At 43.1% G+C, this 22,624-nt stretch overlaps 1 protein-coding gene across 4 annotated transcripts in view; it reads left to right on the forward strand.

Annotated features, from left to right (window-relative positions):
* Positions 1–11,882: 11,882 nt before the first annotated feature.
* The window catches only part of ALOX5 (arachidonate 5-lipoxygenase), a 56,916-nt gene continuing 46,174 nt past the window's right edge, over positions 11,883–22,624 (forward strand). For all 4 annotated transcript variants that reach the window (XM_075527912.1, XM_075527915.1, XM_075527913.1 and 1 more), the window contains exons 1-2: positions 11,883–12,083; positions 19,710–19,908. In XM_075527912.1, the coding sequence (XP_075384027.1) occupies positions 11,934–12,083; positions 19,710–19,908 (349 nt within the window). In that variant the 5' untranslated portion in view covers positions 11,883–11,933. The remainder of the gene's footprint in view (positions 12,084–19,709; positions 19,909–22,624) is intronic.

Consider the following 22,624-nt stretch of genomic DNA (forward strand, 5'->3'; position numbering starts at 1 on the left):
ATGAGCCCGGCTTCCGAGTGAAATCTTTCTCGTGTGGAGCCAAGGACTGAGGTTGGAATTTAGCCCAGAGAGAGAGAACTTACAGTTGTTTTAAAGCTAAAATGTGAGTGTAAATGTCTTCGTTATTTGTTAATTGGACTAATTACAGATTTTTTTCTTTAACAGGAGATATAACCTGCTTTATGTCTTTATTAACTTTAGTTAAATAAAAGAATAATACTGCACAGTTTGGCAAAGAAAATAATAAATGTTGTAAAGCTTTCATTTATCATAAAATTATACAAAAGGAGTGATGTTAATTACATTGTCAAAGGCCACATTAAAATCTATATAGTTAATACTTCTGTCACTATTGTTAATTGGGGTCCCCATAAAAATTTTCCTAAAGGTATAAGTACAACTATTTGCAATTATGTAAACAATTCTATGTGGAATTATATACAATCTTTTTCTGTTTTTTTAATAAATCATTGTATTGGGGTCTCATACAACTCTTATCACAACCCATACATTCATCCATTGTGTCGAGCATATTTGTACATTTGTTGCCATGATAATTTTCAAAACATTTTCTTTCTACTTGAGCCCTTGGTATCAGCTCCTCATTTTTTCCCTCCTTTCTCTACCCTTCCCCCTCATGAATCCTTGATAATTTATAAATCATTATTTTTACATGTCTTGCACTGACTGATGTCTCCCTTTACCAATTTTTCTGTTATCCATCCCCTGGGAGAGGGTTATAGATAGATCATTGTGATTGGTTCTCCTACCTCCCCCCACCTTCCCTTCCCCTCCAGGTATGGCTCCTCTCAATATTGGTCCTGAGGGCATGATCTATCCTGGATTCCCTGTGTTTCCAGCTGTTATGTGTACCTGTGTACATGCTCTGGTCTAGCCAGATTTGTAAGATAGAATTAGGGTCATGGGAGAGGGGGAGGCGGGGAAAGGAAGTGGGTGTTAACAAACCCAGTGGCAAAAGAACAACAAGTAACCAAAAATCAACAGTGAGGAGGGTGTAGGAGGCCTGGTAGGGCTTGATCAAGGGCATTGTAACCAAGTGGTATTACTGAAACTCAAAGGAAGGCAGAACATGATATTGGGACAAGAGGGAAGTAAAAGGAAATAAAGGAAAGAACTAGGAGGCAAGGGGCATTTATAGAGATCTAAATACAGGCATGTACATACGTAAATATATTTATATATGATGGTTGGGAAATAGATCTATGTACATATATTTATAGGTTTGATATTAAGGTAGAAGATGGACATTGAGCCTCTACTCAAGTACTCCCTCAACACAAGAACACTTTGTTCTAATAATTCGACATTCTGAGATGCTCACCTTCCCAACAAAATTGCTGAAGACAAAAAGGGTGCATGAGCAAATGTGGTGAAGAAAGCTGATGGTGTCCAGCTATCAAAAGATATAGCATCTGGGGTCTTAAAGGCTTGAAGATAAACAAGTGGCCATCTAGCTGAGAAGCAACAAAGCCCACATGGAAGAAGCACACTAGCCTGTTCCTTTGGTTTATTAACACCCACTTCCTTTCCCTGCCTCCCCTTCTCCCATGTCCCCATGAAACAGTCCCATTGTTTTCTCCTCTGGCTTGTTTATCCAGTCTATCTTCTCTAGATAGACATGCAGCAATAATAATATGCACAAATGCAAAACAAAGCAACAAAAGAATAATAAAACAACAATAACAACAAAAAAGCCAATGACAAAAAAAAGAAAATCTACCTGGAGAGTGGAGGGAGGGTGGGTTGGAAAAGGGGAACTGATTATAAGGATCTACATGTGACCTCCTCCCTGGGGGATGGACAACAGAAAAATAGGTGAAGGGAGATGTCGGACTGTGCAAGACATGACAAAATAATAATTTATAGATTATCAAGCATTCATGATGGAGGGGGGAGCGGGCGGGGAGGGAGGGGAAAATGAAGAGCTGATGCCAGGTGCTTAAGTGGAGGGCAAATGTTTTTAGAATTATGAGGACAGTGAATGTACAAATGTGCTTTAGAAAATTGATGTATGCATGGATTGTGATAAGAGCTGTATGAGCCCCTAATAAAATAATTTTTTTAAGAACTAGAAAAAGAAAGAAAATCCTATAAATAGTTCAAGGTCTGTTTGTTGACCTTTATAAATGTTTTCTACTTGAGTCTGATGGGGTGCCACACCCTGGACCCACAGCCTATTTTTTATGTTCCCTGGGGACTTCATTGCTCTGCTCCCCTTGCTGTTCTGTTGCATGCTCTTCTGTTTTGCCTCGGTGTGGTGGGGTCAAATCAGGCATATCCCCCAGTGTGTCTCCAGTGTTGATCCTGTAGTGCTATGGGTCAGTGAGGGACATTGTGTCTCATGGTGGGGCTGGCTCTATGGTCCTCTCGGTGCAATGACTGCTCTAAGCAGGAATATCGTCCTCAGGGATTGGTGGGCCAAGATGGGCTTCACTATCTTTCCCTCCCCTTCATTTGCTCCCATGTGCTTTGATCAGACATGTCCCTCTCCCTGAGCTGTAGCTTCAGTGCTGTCCTCTGAAGTGAATTCTTCTGGAGGGAGGAGAGACTCTCCACTTAGTTGAGATTGGGGTTGGTCCCTCAGGCCTCTCTATTGGTTTCCCACTTCATGCCAGGGTGATATAATCTCACCTTGGAACACCGAGTTGCTAGTCCCTCTTCAGTGTGGTCCCTCTTTCCCTGGTCACCATCTTGACCCTCCTCCATACAGACTCTTTCTATTGGGCTAACACTCCATCTTTTCGTTTCCTGAACAGTGTGACTCATAAAAATTGCTTGTAACTACACCGGCAGAGGTCAGATAAGGTCACATTGTTACTCAATTGTTTTCTGGAAAGAATACGGAAAGTTAAAGTTGTAATTCCTAGAAGTTATCTTGGTAAATCCTGCCTAAGATGGCTAAATAAATAAATGTGATAGTAAAAGTTAAAATAAAATAAATAAAAAATAATTTTGCTTTAAAAATGAGTTTAAAATCTGGCTTTACTAGGTCTATACTATTTTCCTTTATTGTTATTAATACAATAATTGATAAAAATTATCATTGAAATGTAAAAAATAGAAAGTTTGTGAGCCTACCTGCTTTCAGTCATCAATTTAAATCTTTAAAATGGGTATAGGACATGCCTGCAAAGAAGGCTCTGAAACAGTAAGCCACATCCAGTGATTTGAGTGTTCTGGACATTTGCAGACACTGGTGAAGATTGCTGTTGGCAGAAGAAAAAAGGAACCCTTTTGGCTTTTTAAACTTTAAACTGTTGGTTTGTGCCTAAGGCTGAAAAAAATTTTTTTTAAGCCACAAAGAACCTCAACTCTCTCTCTAGGACTGAATGTTAAATGGAGCCTGTAAGCACCCTGAAATGTTGGCTCAGTGACCACGTGGGTCCACTTTTTGTTGTGAAAATGGAAAGAAATTCAGCAATAAGAAAGCAGGTTGAGTCTGGTCACTAACACCATGAATCTGGTTCACAGGAATTAAAGAAGATGAGAGCAAGGTGGCTAAAGCTCATGGCCTAGACCAAGAAGGTTAAACTTGTTTTTAAAAAATTGTGACTGGCCCATGGTCAAAAGGCAAGATGACCAATGGGCACTCTGGTGCGGCAAAGTGAGGTGGCCCATATTGAGTTAACCTGACCAGATAAAGGGAAGATATTGGAGCCTGTAAATTGGTGCATATTGCTGCTGACTTTATGGGTGGCCTGTCCTGATTTCACTTTGCTTATGGATGCAGACTCGCAAGGTTCCAATCAAATTGAAGATTCTTCACATCAAAGAACATACTTGCCTCGTCAAAGCACTAGGTTATAGTAAGCAGTATAAAAATTCAATGCCCAAAATTGGGGGGATAAAAACATAACTGGCTTATAAACTTTCATAGATTAAAATATAAAACATTTTTGTTTTGCTCACTTATAAAATGTTATGTTTAAATAAGGCTGGTACATTTCAAACTGTATGTGTTTTAGTTTTATCTTGTTAGAACTATTGTCCTTGTTTTGAAAATTGTATGTGGCTAAAAAGTTGTGTAAAGGTGTCATGTTAATCTGACACCAACCCAAGGACACCTGCAGACAAAGATCCATAATCATAATTTGCTTGAGTCCCTGCAAACCTTACAGTTTGGCTAGCACCAACTCCACAAATTCTTAAGGAAGACAGTACCCCAGCCACCAGCAAGCAGCCGACCTATGCACCCATTTCCAACCCGGTGACTGTGTCCTCACAGAGAACTCATGTCCACTGGACTTGCATCACGTTGATAAAGACCCTTTGCCATCATGCTCACAACTCCGACCACAGTCAAGGTGAAACGGACTTGTTACCTGAGCTCACTGCTAGCATCATAAGACTGTCCTGCCTGATGTGTAATGAAAAGTTCTTTCTTCTGCAAAAGACCCCTTAAACTAAGACCATCTCAGGTTTCTTAATATTGTTATCACAGTCTAGGATTTCTGCAAATTGTAATCAAACTATTACAGTGTTACAGTAAGTCACAAGTGTATTTTAGGGCTGTCCCAGAAACGTGGTTTCTTGCTCTTTTGGACTTACCACCTGCTTGTCTACTTACCGTGCATGTTTAGCAACTAGGTATTGTAGGTTCTGCAGCCACAGATATCTCAGCACTCATCACCCAAAGTCATGGATTCAAAGGCCTATCCAGTTGAGTTAGTTTATTGTGCCAACCTGGCCAATAAACACAAGTGGGGTTAATTGAAGGGCAGAGTGATAAATGGCTCGGTGAGCCTCGCCTTTCTAGTTCTAGTTCTGGGTTCTCTTGCTATGTGATGGTTGCACCAGGGTGCAGCTGCCTTAGCAGTTCCCTGATTCAGCTTGCAAGGCTGACTTCCTGCAAGGCATCCCCAAGGAGTCACCACATGGACCTACCCTGAAGCAGCCCTGCATGCTGGAGCACTTGTGTGGAGACCCCTGCCAGCGCTAAGATGCTTACACATTCACTGACTCACTTTCCTCCTGTCGTCAGCATCATTATGTCTATTTTGTGAGATGGAGAACTTTGTGGACTGGTGTTGGACATATGGGTTAATGGGTTAATGTTGGACTTGTGGGCTGGGCAGCACTGGGTTATGATGTTTTCTTGATGCACATTTAACCTATATATAAAACTCTCTCATACATTAGTTTCTGGATTGAAAGCCACCATTTAAAATTTTCCAGAACAAATTAAGTCCTTAGCTGAAGTATCCTTGTAGAATAGACAAGGTCTGAATTTGTTATTCCTTAAACAAGGTAAGCCCTTGTATGAGAAAGTCTCATTTTAGTTAAAAATTGTTTAATTGGTCTTATTGGGTCACTGCCTTAATTCCTGGTCTTCCTGGTCCCCATTATTATAAATACTGAAACTTTTAATTGGATCATGCATCATTAATGCATTAGGATAGTTCATGCAAAATCCTATAGGGGCTGGTAATTGAATAACATTAAAAACTCAATATAAAACCCTAAATCCAGAAAAAGTTTCTGATGAATCAATGATTTGATTCTCAAAGAAAAACAGCAGGGAATGAGACAGACTAACACTCGCCACTGTAACGCCATCTTGTTGACTGCGGAATGACCTGCCTCCTTTCCCCTCCCATCTTGAAAGTCCCACTAGTGATTGATTTTAGAATGTACTCTCATGTTCTTAAGATCAGAACATTGTAATATATAAGATTGTTCTTTTTGATGTTGTAACCAGGATATTACTATTTTTATGTTATTAACCCAGTTGTTATCATCAATGCTGTACCCTGTAACACTCACTAACTCTAAAGAATAGTAACATTAATTTTGCTTTCTGCTTCTGTCCATGCTTGCTTAAGTCCTAGACAAATGACAAAGGAGTTTTTTGCTTTTAAAGATGGACTGAAATGTCCACTCAGGACTGCAATCAAAGAATTGCTTTTAGATTCTAGCAGTCTGGTTGTAACCGAATAAAGACTGTTCCAAAGTATCAAGACATTGTAGTGACTGTCATTTATTTGAACCCACAATGTATACTCAAGGTTGTATTTTACCTCTAAATGGACCGGCACAATTTTCTTCAATTTCAACCCGAATGTACACATGCGTGATTGATCTGTTACAAGTCAGTCCTTGGGCTGGTTATGTCTACTGGTATTGAATTTTTCCATCTTTTCTTCCCACAGATGTAGTCAACTTGATTACTGTGTATTTCATCTAGTGAGGTCTGGTATTTGCAATGAAGAAGTTTTGGTCTTGCAAAATTCTATCGTGCAATCTCCGGCTTCATTTCAAGCTACTGTTTCTTCCTCTTTGTTTCCAAATTTCACATTCCAATCACTAATAATCAATAATACATCTACTACCACAGTCAATATTGTACTTCGAGATAGATCTTGAAAAATATTTTTTGGGGGAGGGGCAGTGAATCCCATTTCATTCTTCTTGAATTTGTCACTCTTAGCAGAATAAACCATATAATTATGGGTCTTAAAATGGCCAATATTGACCAATTTCTGCTTACTAATACCTAGTATATCTATCTTTATAGATTTCATTTCATTTTAAATGACCTCCAATTTTCCTGTATTTATACTTTGCACAATGAATGTTTGCAGCTATTTTTGTTGTTTTTTTCCTTAATTTTGAGTCATGCCCCCTTGGCAAATTAATGGTTCGGCAGCTTTTCTCCATCCACATTACTGAGGTTGATGCTGTTTTGAGGAGGAATTACTTCCATAGTCGTATTTTGAGTGCTTTCTAACCCGAGGAGCTCATCTGCTAGCACTATATCTGCTGCTGTTCCATTGCTTTCCATAAGGCTTTCAGTGGTGAATCCCTGGGAAGAGAGCAGCCTATTTCTTCTGTGTAGTCTCTTCTTACTCTGGAAGCTCTGCTGAAATGTGTTTACCATGGCTGATCCTGCTGGTATTTGAAATACTGGTGACATGTGCTTTCGGCAGAATAGTAGCACATAAGTCACCATAGTATGTCAAAATGAAGCAGAAGTAGTGGACCTATAAATATTATCCAAATCCAGATTTCATCATCATTATTAAAGATAGAGAAAAATTAATCACCAATTTTATATAAAAAGGAAAGGCCTCACACTTCCATTCTCCAAACCTATTATATATCCATGGGAATAAAAACAGTCTGGTATTGATTGACATGACAGACACAGAAACCAATGAAGCAGAAGTGAGAAATCAGATGTAAAACCACGCACTTTTGCATAATTGATCTTCAACAAAGTGGCAAACCTCATCAAATGAGGGAATAAAGTGTCTTTAGCAAATAATGCTAGCAAAACGAAATACCCATTTACAGAAAAATGAAACAGGATTCATATTAAAAAATATCTAACTGAAGATGGATCAAATATCTAAATGCAAAACTTATATTAAATAGAAATATAAGGACACACGTAGGGCCCCTAATACATGGCATAAATATACTAAAATATAATTTAAAATTTACAAACAACAGAAGAAAAATGAAATGACTGAGCCCTTCTGAAAATTCAAAGGTATAGGTAGTAAAAGACTTTCCCAAAAGAATGGAAAATATACACAGAACTGGGGGAAAATTTAGCAATCATAATAAAATCTCCAGTAAATTTCAACAAATCACAATAAAAACATAAATAATTCCATTTTAAATACCCACCGTCTCCTTAAAGACAAAAAATGTAAACACTATTATATATCTACTCCTCCATTTGAATTACAGTTCTGGTGAAGAATACTGAAAATATCATGGCCTGCCAAAAGAACCAACAGTCTTGGAAGAAGTAGAGCCAGAATGTTCTTAGAGGTAAGGAAAGTGAGACTTCATCTTGCGTACTTTGGACATGTTGTCAGGTGAGTGCAGTCCCCGGGGAGGAACACCACGATTGGTAAAGTAGAAAGCCAGCAACACAGAGGAAAACCTTGGACAAAATGGATTGACACAGTGGCTGCAACAAGGGGCTCAAACAAAGGAATGATTGTGAGGATGGGGCAGGACTGGGGAGTGCTTCGTTCTGTTGTACACAGGGTTGCTATGAGTCACAACCGTCTTGACAGTACTTAACAGCAACAACAGCAATGACCCTATCCTGCAATAACAAAAATCTACAAGTGTTCACAGGGTGGGAATGCAAACAAACCTACAGCCATAAATGTGTGTGTGTGTGTGTGTATTTACTACATACATATTGTCTCTCATCCCATCTCTCTGTGTCCAGAATTCTTTCTCTCCCACAATTTGCTTCTTAGAGAACTCAACTCACCTCTTAGCTACCTGTTTTTAATGCCTTAGAGGGACTTCTGACCAAATTCTCGCCTTATCTCTTCTCTGTTATTGTTGTTGTTAGGTGTTGTTGAACCACTTATAGACTAATCTAATATAATGTCCCACATGACAGTGATCTTAATGGGATGTCTTTTTCCAATGGAGCCTCTGGGTGAGTTCAAAATATCAACCTTGCTATTAGCAGCCTAGCATTTAACCATTGGCCCCACAAGAGCAGCTTCGTCTGTAGCCTATACAGGTAGAAAGGCAAGTCCCACCTTTATGCACTAAAGAGTGGTCCTGTCATGCTGATGGGGAAGCAGGGCTTGATACCGTAGGAGCCTATCTTTGGCCTTGAGTTAATACCTTCCTAGAAAGTTGATCTTCCTCTTAGAAAATAAAAGCCGTTTTCTCTTTGCTGAGCAACCAAATCTCATGTATGACAGAGTCAGAACAGCGGTGCCTCAAGCAAAAATGGTGATACCCATGTCACTCTAATGTTTTGCTATCCACAGTCAGGTCAACAATTCAATCTCCTTCCCAGGCTCTTAAAAAGACCTCACTACACCTCTTCTGAGGCTTCCATTCCAGGGCCTCAACTTGTACAAGGTCCCATTCCTGTTATCATTCTGCTTCACACAAATTTTTAAAATTCAGATCTATCCCATTGTTGCGTTATTGAGCACAACTGAACCAGTTTGAGCCCCTGGCTGGTGCTGTTGACAGTTCCAAGTCTTAGAAAACTTCTAGAGCAGAATAGAATTACTTCATTGGGTTTTCAAGGCTGTAAGCTCTATGGAAGCAGATTGCCACATCTTTTTCCATCAAAATCTCTAGTCACTAATGGGCTCAAACTTCCAGCTATTCGGTTAAAAGCTGAGCATAGATCCATTGTCCCACCAGGGCTCTTTTCCTGATGGCATCTCCAAACTAAACCTGTCACAGAGATGACTCTAACTCCTAGTTTCCTACAGGACAGAGGAGAACTGTTCCTTAGGATGGTTTGCATCACTTTACTGGGGACTCTTACAGATCTTAAAGTAATCCATACATCAATTGTATCAAGCACATTTGTACATATGTTGCTATCATCATTTTCTAAACATTTCTTTCTGTTTGAGCCCTTGGTATTAGCTCCTCTTTGCACCCCCCGTGAACCCTCGATAAATTATAAATTATTATTATTATCATTTTCATATCTTACAGAGACCACAGCGTCCCGTCACCCATGTTTCTGGTGTTCTCCCTTTTATTGAGGGGGGAGTTGTTATACATCGATCATTGTGATTGACAGAACCCCTTTAGGATTTTTGTCACTGTAAATCTTTACAGAAGCAGAGAACTGATCTTTCTCCCCGGTTTGAACTTTTGGCCTTTCAATTAATAGCCCAATGCTTAGCCCATGGTGCCACCAGGGTTCCTTGGTGGTGATATTCTGGGATAAAAAACAAACAAACTTGAGTATTGTCACAACCATCGGGAAGCTTACAACCTGTGGGAAGCTTCTGTCTAGCTCACAAAAAACAGTGTCCATTATAGGTTCTAAAGCCAACCCATACCCCCACAGAGTAGCCCATCCTCCAGGCACTGGGCTCTAATTCTTGAAGCATTATTTCTGTGGAGTCCACCTTTTTTTCTCTATGATTTTCAACCATGGGTCCGCTCAAGTGAGCCATCTCCAAACAAGTTGGACTCCTCGCCACACTTCCAGTTTCCCATTGCCCAGGTTGGGGAAGCTTAAGTCTGTAGCCCTGTAGCAATCCCCTGATGTCCCCTGCGCCCACCCCACCACCATGCCTTCTTTCTCCCTCTTAGCAACTGAGCTGGCCTCCTCCCTCCTGACAAAACCTCAGGTCAGCAGCTGGGATTTATCTTCTTGGCCTCGGTGCTCTGGAGTCACCCTGTCTCTTCTTGTATACAAGTCTCCTGTCGTGGGCACAGCTCACACCTGATTCACCTTAGCGCTGTCTGCACCTGCCTCGCCAGCCTTGAGGGGATTGCTTCCGAGAAAGAAGCAATGCTGCTGGAGCTTTGTGCTTCCCAGTCCATCTTCGGTGGAAGCTTGAGTGTGCCTGCCCTCCTCTAAGAAACCTTCTGATTCCCACAAGGAGCTTTCTTTTCCCTCAATATGCCCAGAGCATCTTGCTCCAAGTCACCACAACATGGGGAATTGTCCCGCTCAGAGTTGTCCCACTCCCACCAAAAATTCAGATCTATTCCATTGTTGCTTTAGAGGCAAGGACTAGGTCTCATTTTCTAGGAGTCCACAGACCTAACAATTACACCTTAGCAGGATCCTGCTACTGAGGATAGTCAAGGCAGGAAGGCAAAAGTAGATGTCCATGGCAAGCAAAGAAATTTTGCCCATGCCCAAATGTCTGACATCCAACTTTACCATAATATCAACTCAAAAATACAACTCAAGCTTGTTAATATTTTAATTAACATATTATAGCACTATATAAAAATTTCTTTGGAGTTGTCTTCCTCATTGGGTCTTACTGATATTTTTAAATGAAAATCAGTCATGATAATTAATAATGCTATTATAAATAATAATTCCCTTTGAGAACTCTAAAACGTATGAAAGAACAATGTTGTCATTGTTTTTGTTCTGTTTCCACAGAATATGCATATATATTCTTCAGTTGCTTTTAGATAAATATTTCTTCTCTATTTTACCTGAATTAAAAAAAATTAAAATATTGGCATACAAGCAAAACAAAAAAATAAGACACCTGATTCAAAAAGGCTAGTAATATGACTTTGTAACAAATATTTAATCAAACAATTTTGATTACGGGTAAGGACAATAAAAATTAGTTGTTAATTTAGAATATAGATATCAGAGTGTGAAATATATTCTGATAATTCTACATTCAACAATATCTTATCCAATATGTTTTAAATATGCAAATTTAGAGGGGTGATTCATGAATATCATGAAGCTGATATTTGGCAGAACTTGAGAATTAAGGGGAAATAGGTGTTAGCAAGAAACATACCGAGCCGATAGCTTTGGCTATGTCAGTACAGTCAGGAAGTCTTTCAAGTATCCTAAAATGTCCATCTTCTGGAATCATAACATCATGTCACTTTCAGTCTGCTTTGTTTTCACTGATGGAAATCGGTCTATGATGGGACAAGGCCGAGTGTGTGATTGTCCTTTGCCGAGCGTAGAAAAACTGGAAAATATGACTTTGAGCTCAGTGGTTAACTGGACACCTAACCATCTCCATTGCCATCCATTTGATTCCGCTTCTGCCTACGCTGGAGGACAGAGCAGGGCGTCCATGACTTTGCATTGTCAGGGGAACAAACAGCTTCGTCTGGAGGTGAAGACTGGAGGGAGAAGGGAAGCGGAAGTTGCTCCATGTCCCGAGTGATCAGACAGACAGCAAGTGAGACACCCAAATGCATGCTCCCTGCCATGATGGGAGGGCAGGTCATAGCCTGGCTGGAGAGTGAACCTAGAGGGCAGGGGTAAAGGAGCCGGAGCTGGGGGCGGGCGGGGGCGGGGCCTGGCGGGGCGGGGCCTGGCAGGAGCGGGGCGGGGCCGGCCTGCAGTCCTGGCCGGAGGAAGCAGCAAGCAGTGCCTGGTTCCTGTCCAAGTGCAGAGACGCTGACCGGCTGTGCTCGCTGCGTGCTCTATCTGTAGCGGCCACTGCCACCCCATGCCCTCCTATACGGTCACCGTGGCCACTGGCAGCCAGTGGTTTGCTGGCACAGACGACTACATCTACCTCAGCCTGGTGGGCTCCACGGGCTGCAGCGAAAAGCACCTGTTGGATAAGCCCTTCTACAATGACTTCGAGCGTGGCGCGGTAAGGCGGGAAGCTGGGATGGGTGGCTTGGAATGGGGACAGGTGAGCCGAGGGAGACCCAGAATCATATTGAGGCAGGGACGCGGGTTCGGACTTCCACAGATAGGGACCTTCCTGACCCTGTTGTACTGCGGGCCACATTTCTTGTGTCGCACACAGCCCCTTCTACGTGCGAGCTGCACTTAGAGGAAGGAGTAGGTCACTCTTGGGGAGCACATAATGGTTTCGGCCTGCTTAGGAAGCACAGCTAGAGCTGCCCTGTGAGCTGTGCGTGGGGTGTGCAGAGCCGGGGGTCTAGGGCCAAGAGGCCTGACTTCCAACTGGGCTTGACCACTAAGTCTCTCTGTCACTTCTTCGCATCCGTCTTCCCCAGTTGTACATAAAGCTCATAGCGACCCTATAGTACAGAGTAAACCTGCCCTTTGTGGGTTTCTGAGACTGTAAGTCTTTATGAGAGGAGAAAGCTTCGTCTTTCTCCAGTGGAGCAGCTGGTGGTTTGGAACTGTTGAACCTGAGGTTAGCAGCCCAAAGTGTAATTCACTGCCCCCAGTCTATTCCTTGGTAGCAAGTTTGGTTCCTTTGTATATTAGAGGATTGTGAGACTTTTTGCTGCTCCAGGAGTTCTGGTGAGGCCCAGCCCAGCTGGTGGCCCTGTTGAACATTCTCTTAGACTCCGGACAAAAAGCCCCACAGGTTTTTAGAAGAAACCCCAGACAAGTGTAGGCCTTTTGGAAACTTGGGGATTCTTTCTTGCCCCCTAGCAAAAGCTATACCTGGAAATCCTTCCATCACAGGTGTGAGGACCTAGTGTAAGAAGAAAGGAAAGAGAGCATCCATCCCCAATCACCTTACTGGAGACCTAGGAGAGTTTGGAAATTTGGTGAAATGAAGGGTGCCAAGTTTTCTTGAACATTTACTTGGCGGTGCCAGGGCTCTGTGAGCTCATAGCCTCACTTAAGGAGTGGCTCCTGACTCTGACTTGCATTTGAACTCTAGTCTGGTAGCTTTTTGGCATAGGAGAACCTTTGTTTTTTGTATAGCGCATGGAAAGAAAACGGTAGCTGGCTGACCCAGACTAATGGTGTCCCTGTGTCTGCAGAGTAGAAGTGAGCTGTCAGGGTCTCAGTGGCTGATTTTCCAGAAGACCACCAGGTCCTTCTTCAATAGTGGCTCAGACACCTCATCTTCCAGTTAGCAGCCAGGATGCGCACCAAGCCCCGCCCAAGTCTTGAACGAAAGAGAATGCTTCTGACCTTATGACTTTACAAAGCTCTCACCACTTCGTATTGTGAGGTTGAACTATGTGACATGGCTCATCTTTGACTATTTTTACAATTAGAAATTTACAGTTTCAAATAGTTCAACCAAATACATCTTGTGTAAAATTCCTGAAGTTTGTATGAGGTCTGCCAATGCTAAGTTAATAAGAGTCCACTCCTTTTCTGTATCCCAAACTCAAACCCCTCAGAACCGTGCCGTATTGAACCATTTGCTATGGAGCCACATTCTCTGTGGTATCAACCTGTCGAGCTGTATTCAAGACTTGTAGGGTGAGTGTGAGAACTGGCACTTCGCAGACACTTTTTCCCAGTCAAAGAGACTAATGCGGGAAGATTAATAAGGAATTAGTTTGGAATTATGATGCCCTCAGACATCTTCAAAAGCACCTTCATTTTTTCCCCATTTCATGGGATCTTCCCCCATCACATTTAGGAGGAGAGGGTACAAACTCCTTCCTTATTATAGGTGGACTGAAGTGAGCCTGGTTCTCACATGACAGACTCTGGACAGCAGAAGCCACAGGTGTGCCACCCTGATTACCATCAGCTGTACCTGGATACAGCAGTCTCTTTGTGGAGGAGACACAGATGACTATAGAAGGATCTGTGCTGCTTGGTGATTTCCCTCTCTGTGTCTGTTTTCTCCACCCTGATAATTCATTCAAATGGTACTGCTGATTAAGCACTACAATGTGTGTTCCAGAAACAAATTTTAGGAGATATTTGCATATAGTCTTTCTATTCCAGTAAAAGACCTGTAAGTCGCGAGGGCTGGGGTAGGGCAAAAGAATCAATTGGCTCTTTGAAAAAGTTAGCTTTTGAGAAAGTTCCTGTTGATGCAAAATTACCTCACATTTGTTATTGCATTGTCCAGAGTCACTTCCTCATTCTCCAGGCAGTGTCTCTAGAAGGGCTATTCATCTGAGTCAAGGTGAAAGCTAAACTTTAGAAGAAATGTTTGCTAAGAAGAAAGACCATCCTATTTAACTCAGAAGTGTGGAACAATTGTTACTGTCAATGCCAGTAATCATAACAAATCAATCCCACCACTGTGATGGATTGGTATGTCAACATACCTTCCACCCCACCACAATGCACAATTCAGTCACATGATTCACGACAAGATGGAAGTTGGAGTCCTTATAAGTGAGACTCTCATGAAAACAGTCAAACTTTCCTAAGCCCCACTAGGTATTGGGGGAAGCCCAGACTAGAGGGGCAGTGGCCACATGCCTGAAGGTTACCCCAAGTTAGGCAAATCTAACCGTCGATGTGTTCCTTTATCTTTGTAAATTTGAAGTAACAGATTTCTGGGAAATTTTCCTTGGCCCATATTCATTTCATGATGGCACTATTAAGAAAGCTAAAGGCAAGAGGGAGCTGCTTATGTAATATGTTATCCTTGAATGTGTTCAGTAAACACCAAGTCACAACTATATATTCTTTCTAAATTATAATATTTATGAATGTATTAATAAGTGAATACATTGATTGATGAATGTATTCATTACAAATACTTTGGAGAACCTCTCCTTAGGAATAAGAATATATTAATGAAGAATAAATATTTCATTCTGTTCCCTACTTTTTGCTTCTCTGTCTCATTCCTTCCTTACCTTCTGCCCTTTCTTTCTCCTTCCTTTTTTCCTTTATCACTCTGCCTTAGAGTATCTCATTTATACTATTTATACTATTACACCGATCACTCCCGTCTTTTCTGCTGTTTTCCCTTCTATTCTATCTTCTAATCTCTCCCTCTTCTTCTTTCCTCAATCCCCAGTTCTCAGAAATGTGAATTCTGGTTCACATTTCCCTCTTCTGTCTGCATCCTACTACCTTACTACTGCTATTTCTACCCCTCAATCCCCTTTATCTCCCCTGGCCTGCCATTCAGTATCCCATTCTCTGCATCCCAGTGTCTCCTTTTCTGTTCCCTAACCTTCCCCACCTTTCTGCTCAGACTTGACTTTTTTTCTCCTTTTCCCCACAGTCCCTCACTACCCTCTCTGCTTTATTATCACTCCTACAGAGCCCCTTCTCCTTGACCCAGCATCAATAAGGATTTGGGGCAGATAGATGGAAGCTTTCTTAAAATTTTGATATAAAGATTTTAATGAAAATTTATCACAAGATATTTTTGAAATATTCAAAAGCTTTAAAATGACATATCCAACAGGAAGTTGAAAGCAAGAAATAAATTAGCATAGCAACCCTTCAGTGAATGAGCCTGCTTCCCTCATTCCATGTCCCTCTTCAGTAGAAGGACCACTGCATCTACCAGCACCACTCCAAGAAACTCCTTTCTCAACTTCCTTCCTCCAAGGCAAATGTCTGACCTCAGTGATTTTATTTCTTAGCTTACCACATCCAAAATGCACTATCCTGTACCAAGACAATGCTACCAACTCCCAATAGCTGCCTCAAATGCCACTGTTTCATGAATCTTGGTCATGTCCCTTCCCCTAATTCCATGATGCCCCTTCCTACGTCAGTTTTCTGGTCCAGTCGAGCATTTTCCCCACATCATTGGTAGTCTGACAGCAGCCACCCTTGATTATTAGCCCTGTAGTTATTTTACCTCACTGAGCCTCAGATGGCCCTGAACAATGGGGTTATAATCCACTCAGGTAATTTGGTGAGGTCCTGTTATAGGCCATTCACTGCATCTAGTGTCCCCATTGTAGAATGGTCATGAAAGTTCAACCAGTCATAGCGAATAGAAAGCTAAGAGCAGGACAGCCAACCTAACACATAAAGAAGAGGGAGGTTATCATACCTTGCAGCTCCATGAACCTGCCTAATTCTGTATTTTGCCATGTGAACCTGCTGTCTCCATTAAGGCTTTTCTCTGTCCTCTCTGACTCTTCTCAGAGTGGGCTTCTTCAGTGATCGCCATGAGAGTGCTTTGAAGACATTCTAAATGCAGGACAGGATGAACGCTGCAGTTTCTCAGTTGTTGGTGGGCTTACTCAGACAAGGCCAGACTGGCGTGGCCATAGAAGACCTTGTTAGCTGGTATATTGTATGTCTGTATATTGAGCTCACCCCCGTTGAGCCTCTATGACCTCTATTAGTTTCTGCATATGGGTAAGCAGAAGCAAGGCCAACTAGGAAGCCCATGTTTCCATTAACTTTACCACAGGTGTGCCAAAAGTTGTTCTTGCTGTCCTCTTCCTCAGAGAAACTTCTCCTGCCTCCAAAGGGTCACCACCCTCAGCTGGGCATGTGGGTTCCCCTTGAGAATTGTCCCAGCCCTGTAGAGCTTCCTTTAGCACCATCCCTTCATTTCATTCCAGGTGCTTCTCCACACCCTAGTAATGTCTGCCTCAGCTTCTCACAACAGTTGAGACTATAGAATGGTCAACCTCTCCTCCTTGGCACAAACTTTCCTGGCATCAAGACCCCTCGGAGTCACACCTACTTCCAGAGCAGTCACCAAGCCAGCTTAGAGACTCCACACTCTAACTTCTCCTTGTTCCAGGTGTGCACACCACAACCCAAGTGCTTCTGGCTCTACCTCTGTTGAGCCAACATTAAGTGTTGTCCTCCTGCGCCTGTCTGTTTAATCTGTGTATGGAGCTGTGAATAAACTGTGAACATCCAGCCAGACTGCTTCCCTGAGACTCGTGCTAAATAAGGGATGTAGGTAGGAATTCCAGTAAATGTGAGAAAAAAGAAAAACAAAACCTCATTGCCATCAAGTTGACTCTGGCTCATTAGTAATCCTATAGGAACAGGACAGAACTACAGCACTGCCCCTGTGGGTTTACAAGACTGGAACTGTTTATGGGAGTAGAAAGTCAGCTCTTTCTCCCATGTAGTGGATGATGATTTTGAACTGCCGACCTTGTGGTTAGCAGCCCAACTTGTAACCTACTACAACACTGCAGTCGGTCAGTAAATTGGACTTTGGAGAAAGGAGTCTGGTGATGTTCTTTCATTCATGAGACCCATTACTTCACTCGAATTTCTCAATGGTCCTGCAGGTTAGGTGCGATCTCCTCTGGGTAAAGAAAGCAGGAGAGCCTGAGACCAAAACAGGTTGCTGATGCCACACAGCCAGTCTCTCCGTATGCAGATTTGTTAGCTGCCTGGCTGAGCTCTCCTCCTCCTTTATCTGCCCCATTTTAGTGGGATTACTATCTTGGCATAAGAGAGAACTGAGGCTTTTACAGGTTCAATTGTCAGGACCCAGAAAATCCTACACCACCATGTTTGTCGGCACTCTGTCCTAGATAGGTCTGAACCCCTGGGCAAGGACTGCTGGGTTGCCTGTTCCATTAGAACCTGCTACTCTGCCCTTGGCCCAGTGACAACTTGACCAGGAGGTTTCCCATCTCCTACTACTCATGAGAGGTCTGTCCGACCATTTTTCCCTCCTGACAATTTCTATGGTCATTGGCCTCCTTCTCCAGTTCATGGGGGGTCCTCTCTTCAGCAGCCTTTCTTTCCTCAGCTCTGCATCACAACTCTGAGACTGCTGGCATCTTCTTGGGGTTTCCCCAGGCTCCCTCTGTGGCACATTCATAGGTGCAGAACCCAGGATCCAGGGCTTATTGCTATCCAAAAGGCCTCCTGACAGCCCCTGCTCATCCTTCTGGGAACAGTAGAGTTGAGGAAGAGAGATAGAGCTTGGGATGAATATGGTTATGTTAAGTGAAAAGATCTTTGTATGCATGTGGTCAGCACCAGACTGTCATCATCCCAGCTCCAAAGTCTGGCTCACTCTTCTTGAAATCTGCTCTGAGCTTAGGCCCTGACGTGAAGCTTCCACTTTCTGACCACAAATGTCTAGCACTGGAACCCACAACATGCAAGGTGTTCGTTATGTTTGGGGTCAAGGATTTGCTGAAAATATCCAACTTCCCTTTCTTCTCAGAGGGCTCTAGCTAACCAGAGGGGGAAGGGTGGACATAGGAAAAGGGTTTGAGGGACCATATGCAGGAAAGGTACTGCTGGTCTGTCCCATTTATTTCACATTCAGAACTCTGGGTTTTGCTACAACAATAACAAGAAAATGTTTCAGGTATTGGTGAAATGTTGCTTAGAAATGACCCTGGAGACCAGGCCTTTGCACAGCTGCCTGTCATTGAATTTCCCAATGCGATGCTTGAGCCCCTTTCTTTCACCTCTGCTGTGGAGAGCTATAAAACACAGGTGATCTAGAAGCCATGCAGGGATTGTCCAGAGATGCCACACTGCTCATATCTTGAGGACAGAAGCAGCTCAGTTCCAGAGGCCGGAGAGACAGGGCTGCATAGCCTCTACCCACTGCCAGAGCCACAAGATGTAGTGGGAACTGCAGTCTGATTATTCGTGATCTTACTGCGATGGTTTTGGAAATGGCAAACACTACCAAACCCAAACCAATCTCTGCACCACTGAGTTGATTCTAAGTCATTATAACTGTAGTTTTTATGGGAGAAGACATCCTGACCTCTCTCTCATGGAGTTGCGGATGGGTTTGGATCTCCTACCTTGTGGTCAGTAGTCTAAAGCCTACCCAAAAATGCACCAGGGCTCCTTGCAAATGCTACCCAAACCAAACCAAACCCACTGCCATCAAGTCAATTCTGACTCATAGCTACCCTATAGGGCAGGGTAGAACTGCCCTTGTGGTAGTTTCTTTATGGGAGTAGAACGCCTCACCTCTCTTCCAAGGAACAGATGATGGTTTTGAACTGCTGACCTCAGCGCTCCTGAAAATGCTACTGAAGAGCTTCAATTCAAAGAACTTGAATCTGTGTTACTTCATTTGTATTTGAACCTTTCCATTTCCACTTAGCTACCAACCTACTGAGCACTAGAGAGTTGACATAGCTATAGTTGATAAGCCTAGGTGTGGGCTCTAGCTCACTCAGCAGCTGGAGTGTGGCTTTCTGAGACTTGGTATCTTCATCTGTACATTATAGCATAAGTGAACCCCCACACAAAGTTGCGGTGGGTATCTATAGTAATTGTCAGTATGACTTTTGCGAGTGGTAAAGGGATATGCAGGAGTAAGAACAAGTGTGTCCCTGCAGCCTACCTAGGTAATAAAGCCAGTAGCCTCTGTTGCCCTCGTTGTGAGGTTGGGCAACTGACAAGGACCGTCACCAAACAGAGCCTCGAGGTTGCGACAGGGATGCTCACTCCTCCAGCACAAGTCACGCACAGATAGGAGAGAGTCCTCACTCGATCTTACCTCCTAGAGCTCGGAACAAACATGTGTCCATCTCTGAAGCCTAGGACCTGGACCAAGCCTTGTCATAGCAAGAATGCAGGGAATGTCTGGACTAAATGGACAAGGGGTGATAGGAGGCTCAGGGGACACTGTACCACCACAATTGTCTCTTCTCTTCTGCAGGTTGATTCTTACGATGTGACAGTGGATGAAGAGCTGGGTGAGATCCAGCTGGTCAAAATTGAGAAGCGCAAGTACTGGCTCCATGATGACTGGTACCTGAAGTACATCACACTGAAGACGCCCTATGGTGACTACATTGAGTTCCCCTGCTACCGCTGGATCACAGGCGAGGGGGAAATCATCCTTCGGGATGGCCGAGGTGAGCACCTTTGGCCCCTTTTTCCTCTGTATCCTGGAAACTGCTTGGATTTGATGGCCCTCTTTCTGAAAGAACTATTATTAATGGAAACAAAGGGCCCCACAGCTGTGATTCAATCATTTGAAGAGGAGGTGTGGCCTTCCTCTGCTTATTGCGAGGCCTCCATCTCAGATGTTGAGTAACTGACCTCCATTGCATCGCCAACCATGTCCCCTTCTATTCTCCAATCCTATTGGATATCTGCTACAATCCTATAGGATATACGGCCCATTTCAGATGTTGAGTAAGTGATCTCCATTGCATCGCCAACTATGTCCCCTTCTATTCTCCAATCTTATAGGATATCTGCTACAATCCTATAGGATATATGGCCTTAGATGCTAACTAGGCTCCTCAGTAGCAAACATGCATGGGATATACATGTAGAGCCATTCTACAGTTGTCCAAGGGGTGCATCACTGTCGCTGGAGCTGCCTTTTCCAGATTCACAGATGTCCATGTCCACACTGCCGTCTGTAAGGTCATAGTAGGGGTAGAATTCCAGGGTGCCTCCCTCAGACTTAGGAAATGAAGAGGCTGGTCAGGAGTGCCTGAGTGCCATCTCAGAGGGGACACAAAGCAGAGCAATATCCCATTAATCACTGAAAGAAGTAGATCTTCCTTTAATAATGATCTCCAAATGTGCAGACCCAAAGCTAGCATGTCATCAGGAGGACAGTCTTCATAGAGAAGCCCACAGATTCCCTGCTAAGAAGTACCAGAGAGAGGTGCAGCTGTGAGAGGTCAGCTAAGGCTCCCCTTTCATGGAACCTCTCTCTTGTGTGAGGGTCTCCTTCATAGGGGAGTGAATAAAGTCCATGCCCCAGCCAAAGGACGCCAGACTTTTCATCACAGCTCTGCAGTTTCCTCTCAGCCGACATCCGGGATGACAACTCTTCAAATACCAAGAAGCCACTAGAATAAGAGGGAAGACAGTGACGTCTACCAGTATTTACATAGAACCTTTCCTGTTTGCCCAGACATTCCCTATCAGTAACTCAATTGTTCTTCACAAGAGTTCGGTGAGGTAGTAACCTAAGGAAAAAGAAAGTGTGGTTTTATAGCTAAGAAAATGGGGCAAATGAAAAATGGTGTTCTTAAATTATCAACTAATAAGACTCAAGTGTATACCTCTTCTTTCTGTAGACTTTTAAAAAAGTTTTATTTGCTCATTTTTTGCATTTAAAGCATTCTTCAATAACATCCTTGGCTTGAGATTCTTTGCCATAGTCCTTAACAACCACACAACTGCAACCAACCACTTTCCGGGGTTTTCCTTTCTATCCATGTTGCAGAGGCCCGCCCACTCTCCTAGTGTCTGGTTGTCACCACCTTAACGAGGCTGACCTGGTGTGCAGCACACAGGGCCTCCACTAACTTGACACACACAGGCTCATCACAGTTGGATGCAAGCACACAGAGATGAGCTTGGCCTTGTCTAAGGCTTTGGCAGCTTCACGGCTTCCACGTGCTAGGCCATCGTGGAGGAGGGCGGTCTTCAGCACCTCTTGTAATGCAGTGTTAACGTCCATTACACCTCCAGCAGCCATGGCGGTAGGTTACGGGTGGGACCTAATATTGAACACACTGGAGCCTCCGCCTCCGCACAGCTCGGTGGGGACAGGGAACGAGTTCTGTAGACTTTAAAAAAAAATAAATATATTGGCAAATTTTGTGCATATAATACAATTTAGTCATTCAATCTTATTAAGAAGAGTTGTACAGTCATCACCACCATCCATTTCAAGACATTTTCTTCTCGAACTCATTGTTAGCCCCCTGTTTCCCTCCAGCCTCCCCTGACCTGCCCATAGGTAATTGCCAATCCAGTTATTGTCTGGATAGGTGTGCTAATCCTGCGCTTCATATACAGAAAACCATACACAGTGCAACCAGGGAGCACGCGCGCGCGCACGCACACACACACAAACACACAGACACACACAAACACACACACAAACACACTCACACACATGCACACACACACACAAACACACACAAACACACACACAAACACACACTCACACACATGCGCACACACACACAAACACACACACACACTCACACACACGCACACACGCACTCACACACGCAAACACACACACACAAACACACACACTCACACACGCAAACACACACACAAACACACACACACAAACACACACACTCACACACACGCACACACACACTCACACACACACACACAAACACACACAAACACACACACACAAACACACACACAAACACACACACAAACACACAGATGCAAAACAAAACAGGGGAAACCTCAATCAAAAAATAGGCAGAAAATATTAAAAACAGAAATTTAACTGGGTCAAAAAGGAGAGTAAATGATAAGGTGTTTCATTTTAGCCTAACTACATCTGCCATCAGAGACTTTAGACTCTTGTAGCTAGCTCTTCATAGTCATGAAGAATACACACACTAATTAGATGCTGATGGCACAATTTAATTAGAATAATTGAAGAATGACACGAGAAAGGGGTTATTTTGAAAGGTGCAGGCCACCACGTAGAGCACACACAGGCTCTTAGCACTACTAGTCCTGGTGAGAGAGGGGAAGACCCAGAGGAATGGGATTGCCAGAATCAGAGAGGCCTCTGGAGAGCGAGCTTCTGGGACAGGACTGTTGCCTCAGGGAGATGCACATAGTCTA

The sequence above is a fragment of the Tenrec ecaudatus genome, chromosome 12, assembly GCF_050624435.1.
Source record: "Tenrec ecaudatus isolate mTenEca1 chromosome 12, mTenEca1.hap1, whole genome shotgun sequence".
Lineage (NCBI taxonomy): Eukaryota > Metazoa > Chordata > Mammalia > Afrosoricida > Tenrecidae > Tenrec > Tenrec ecaudatus.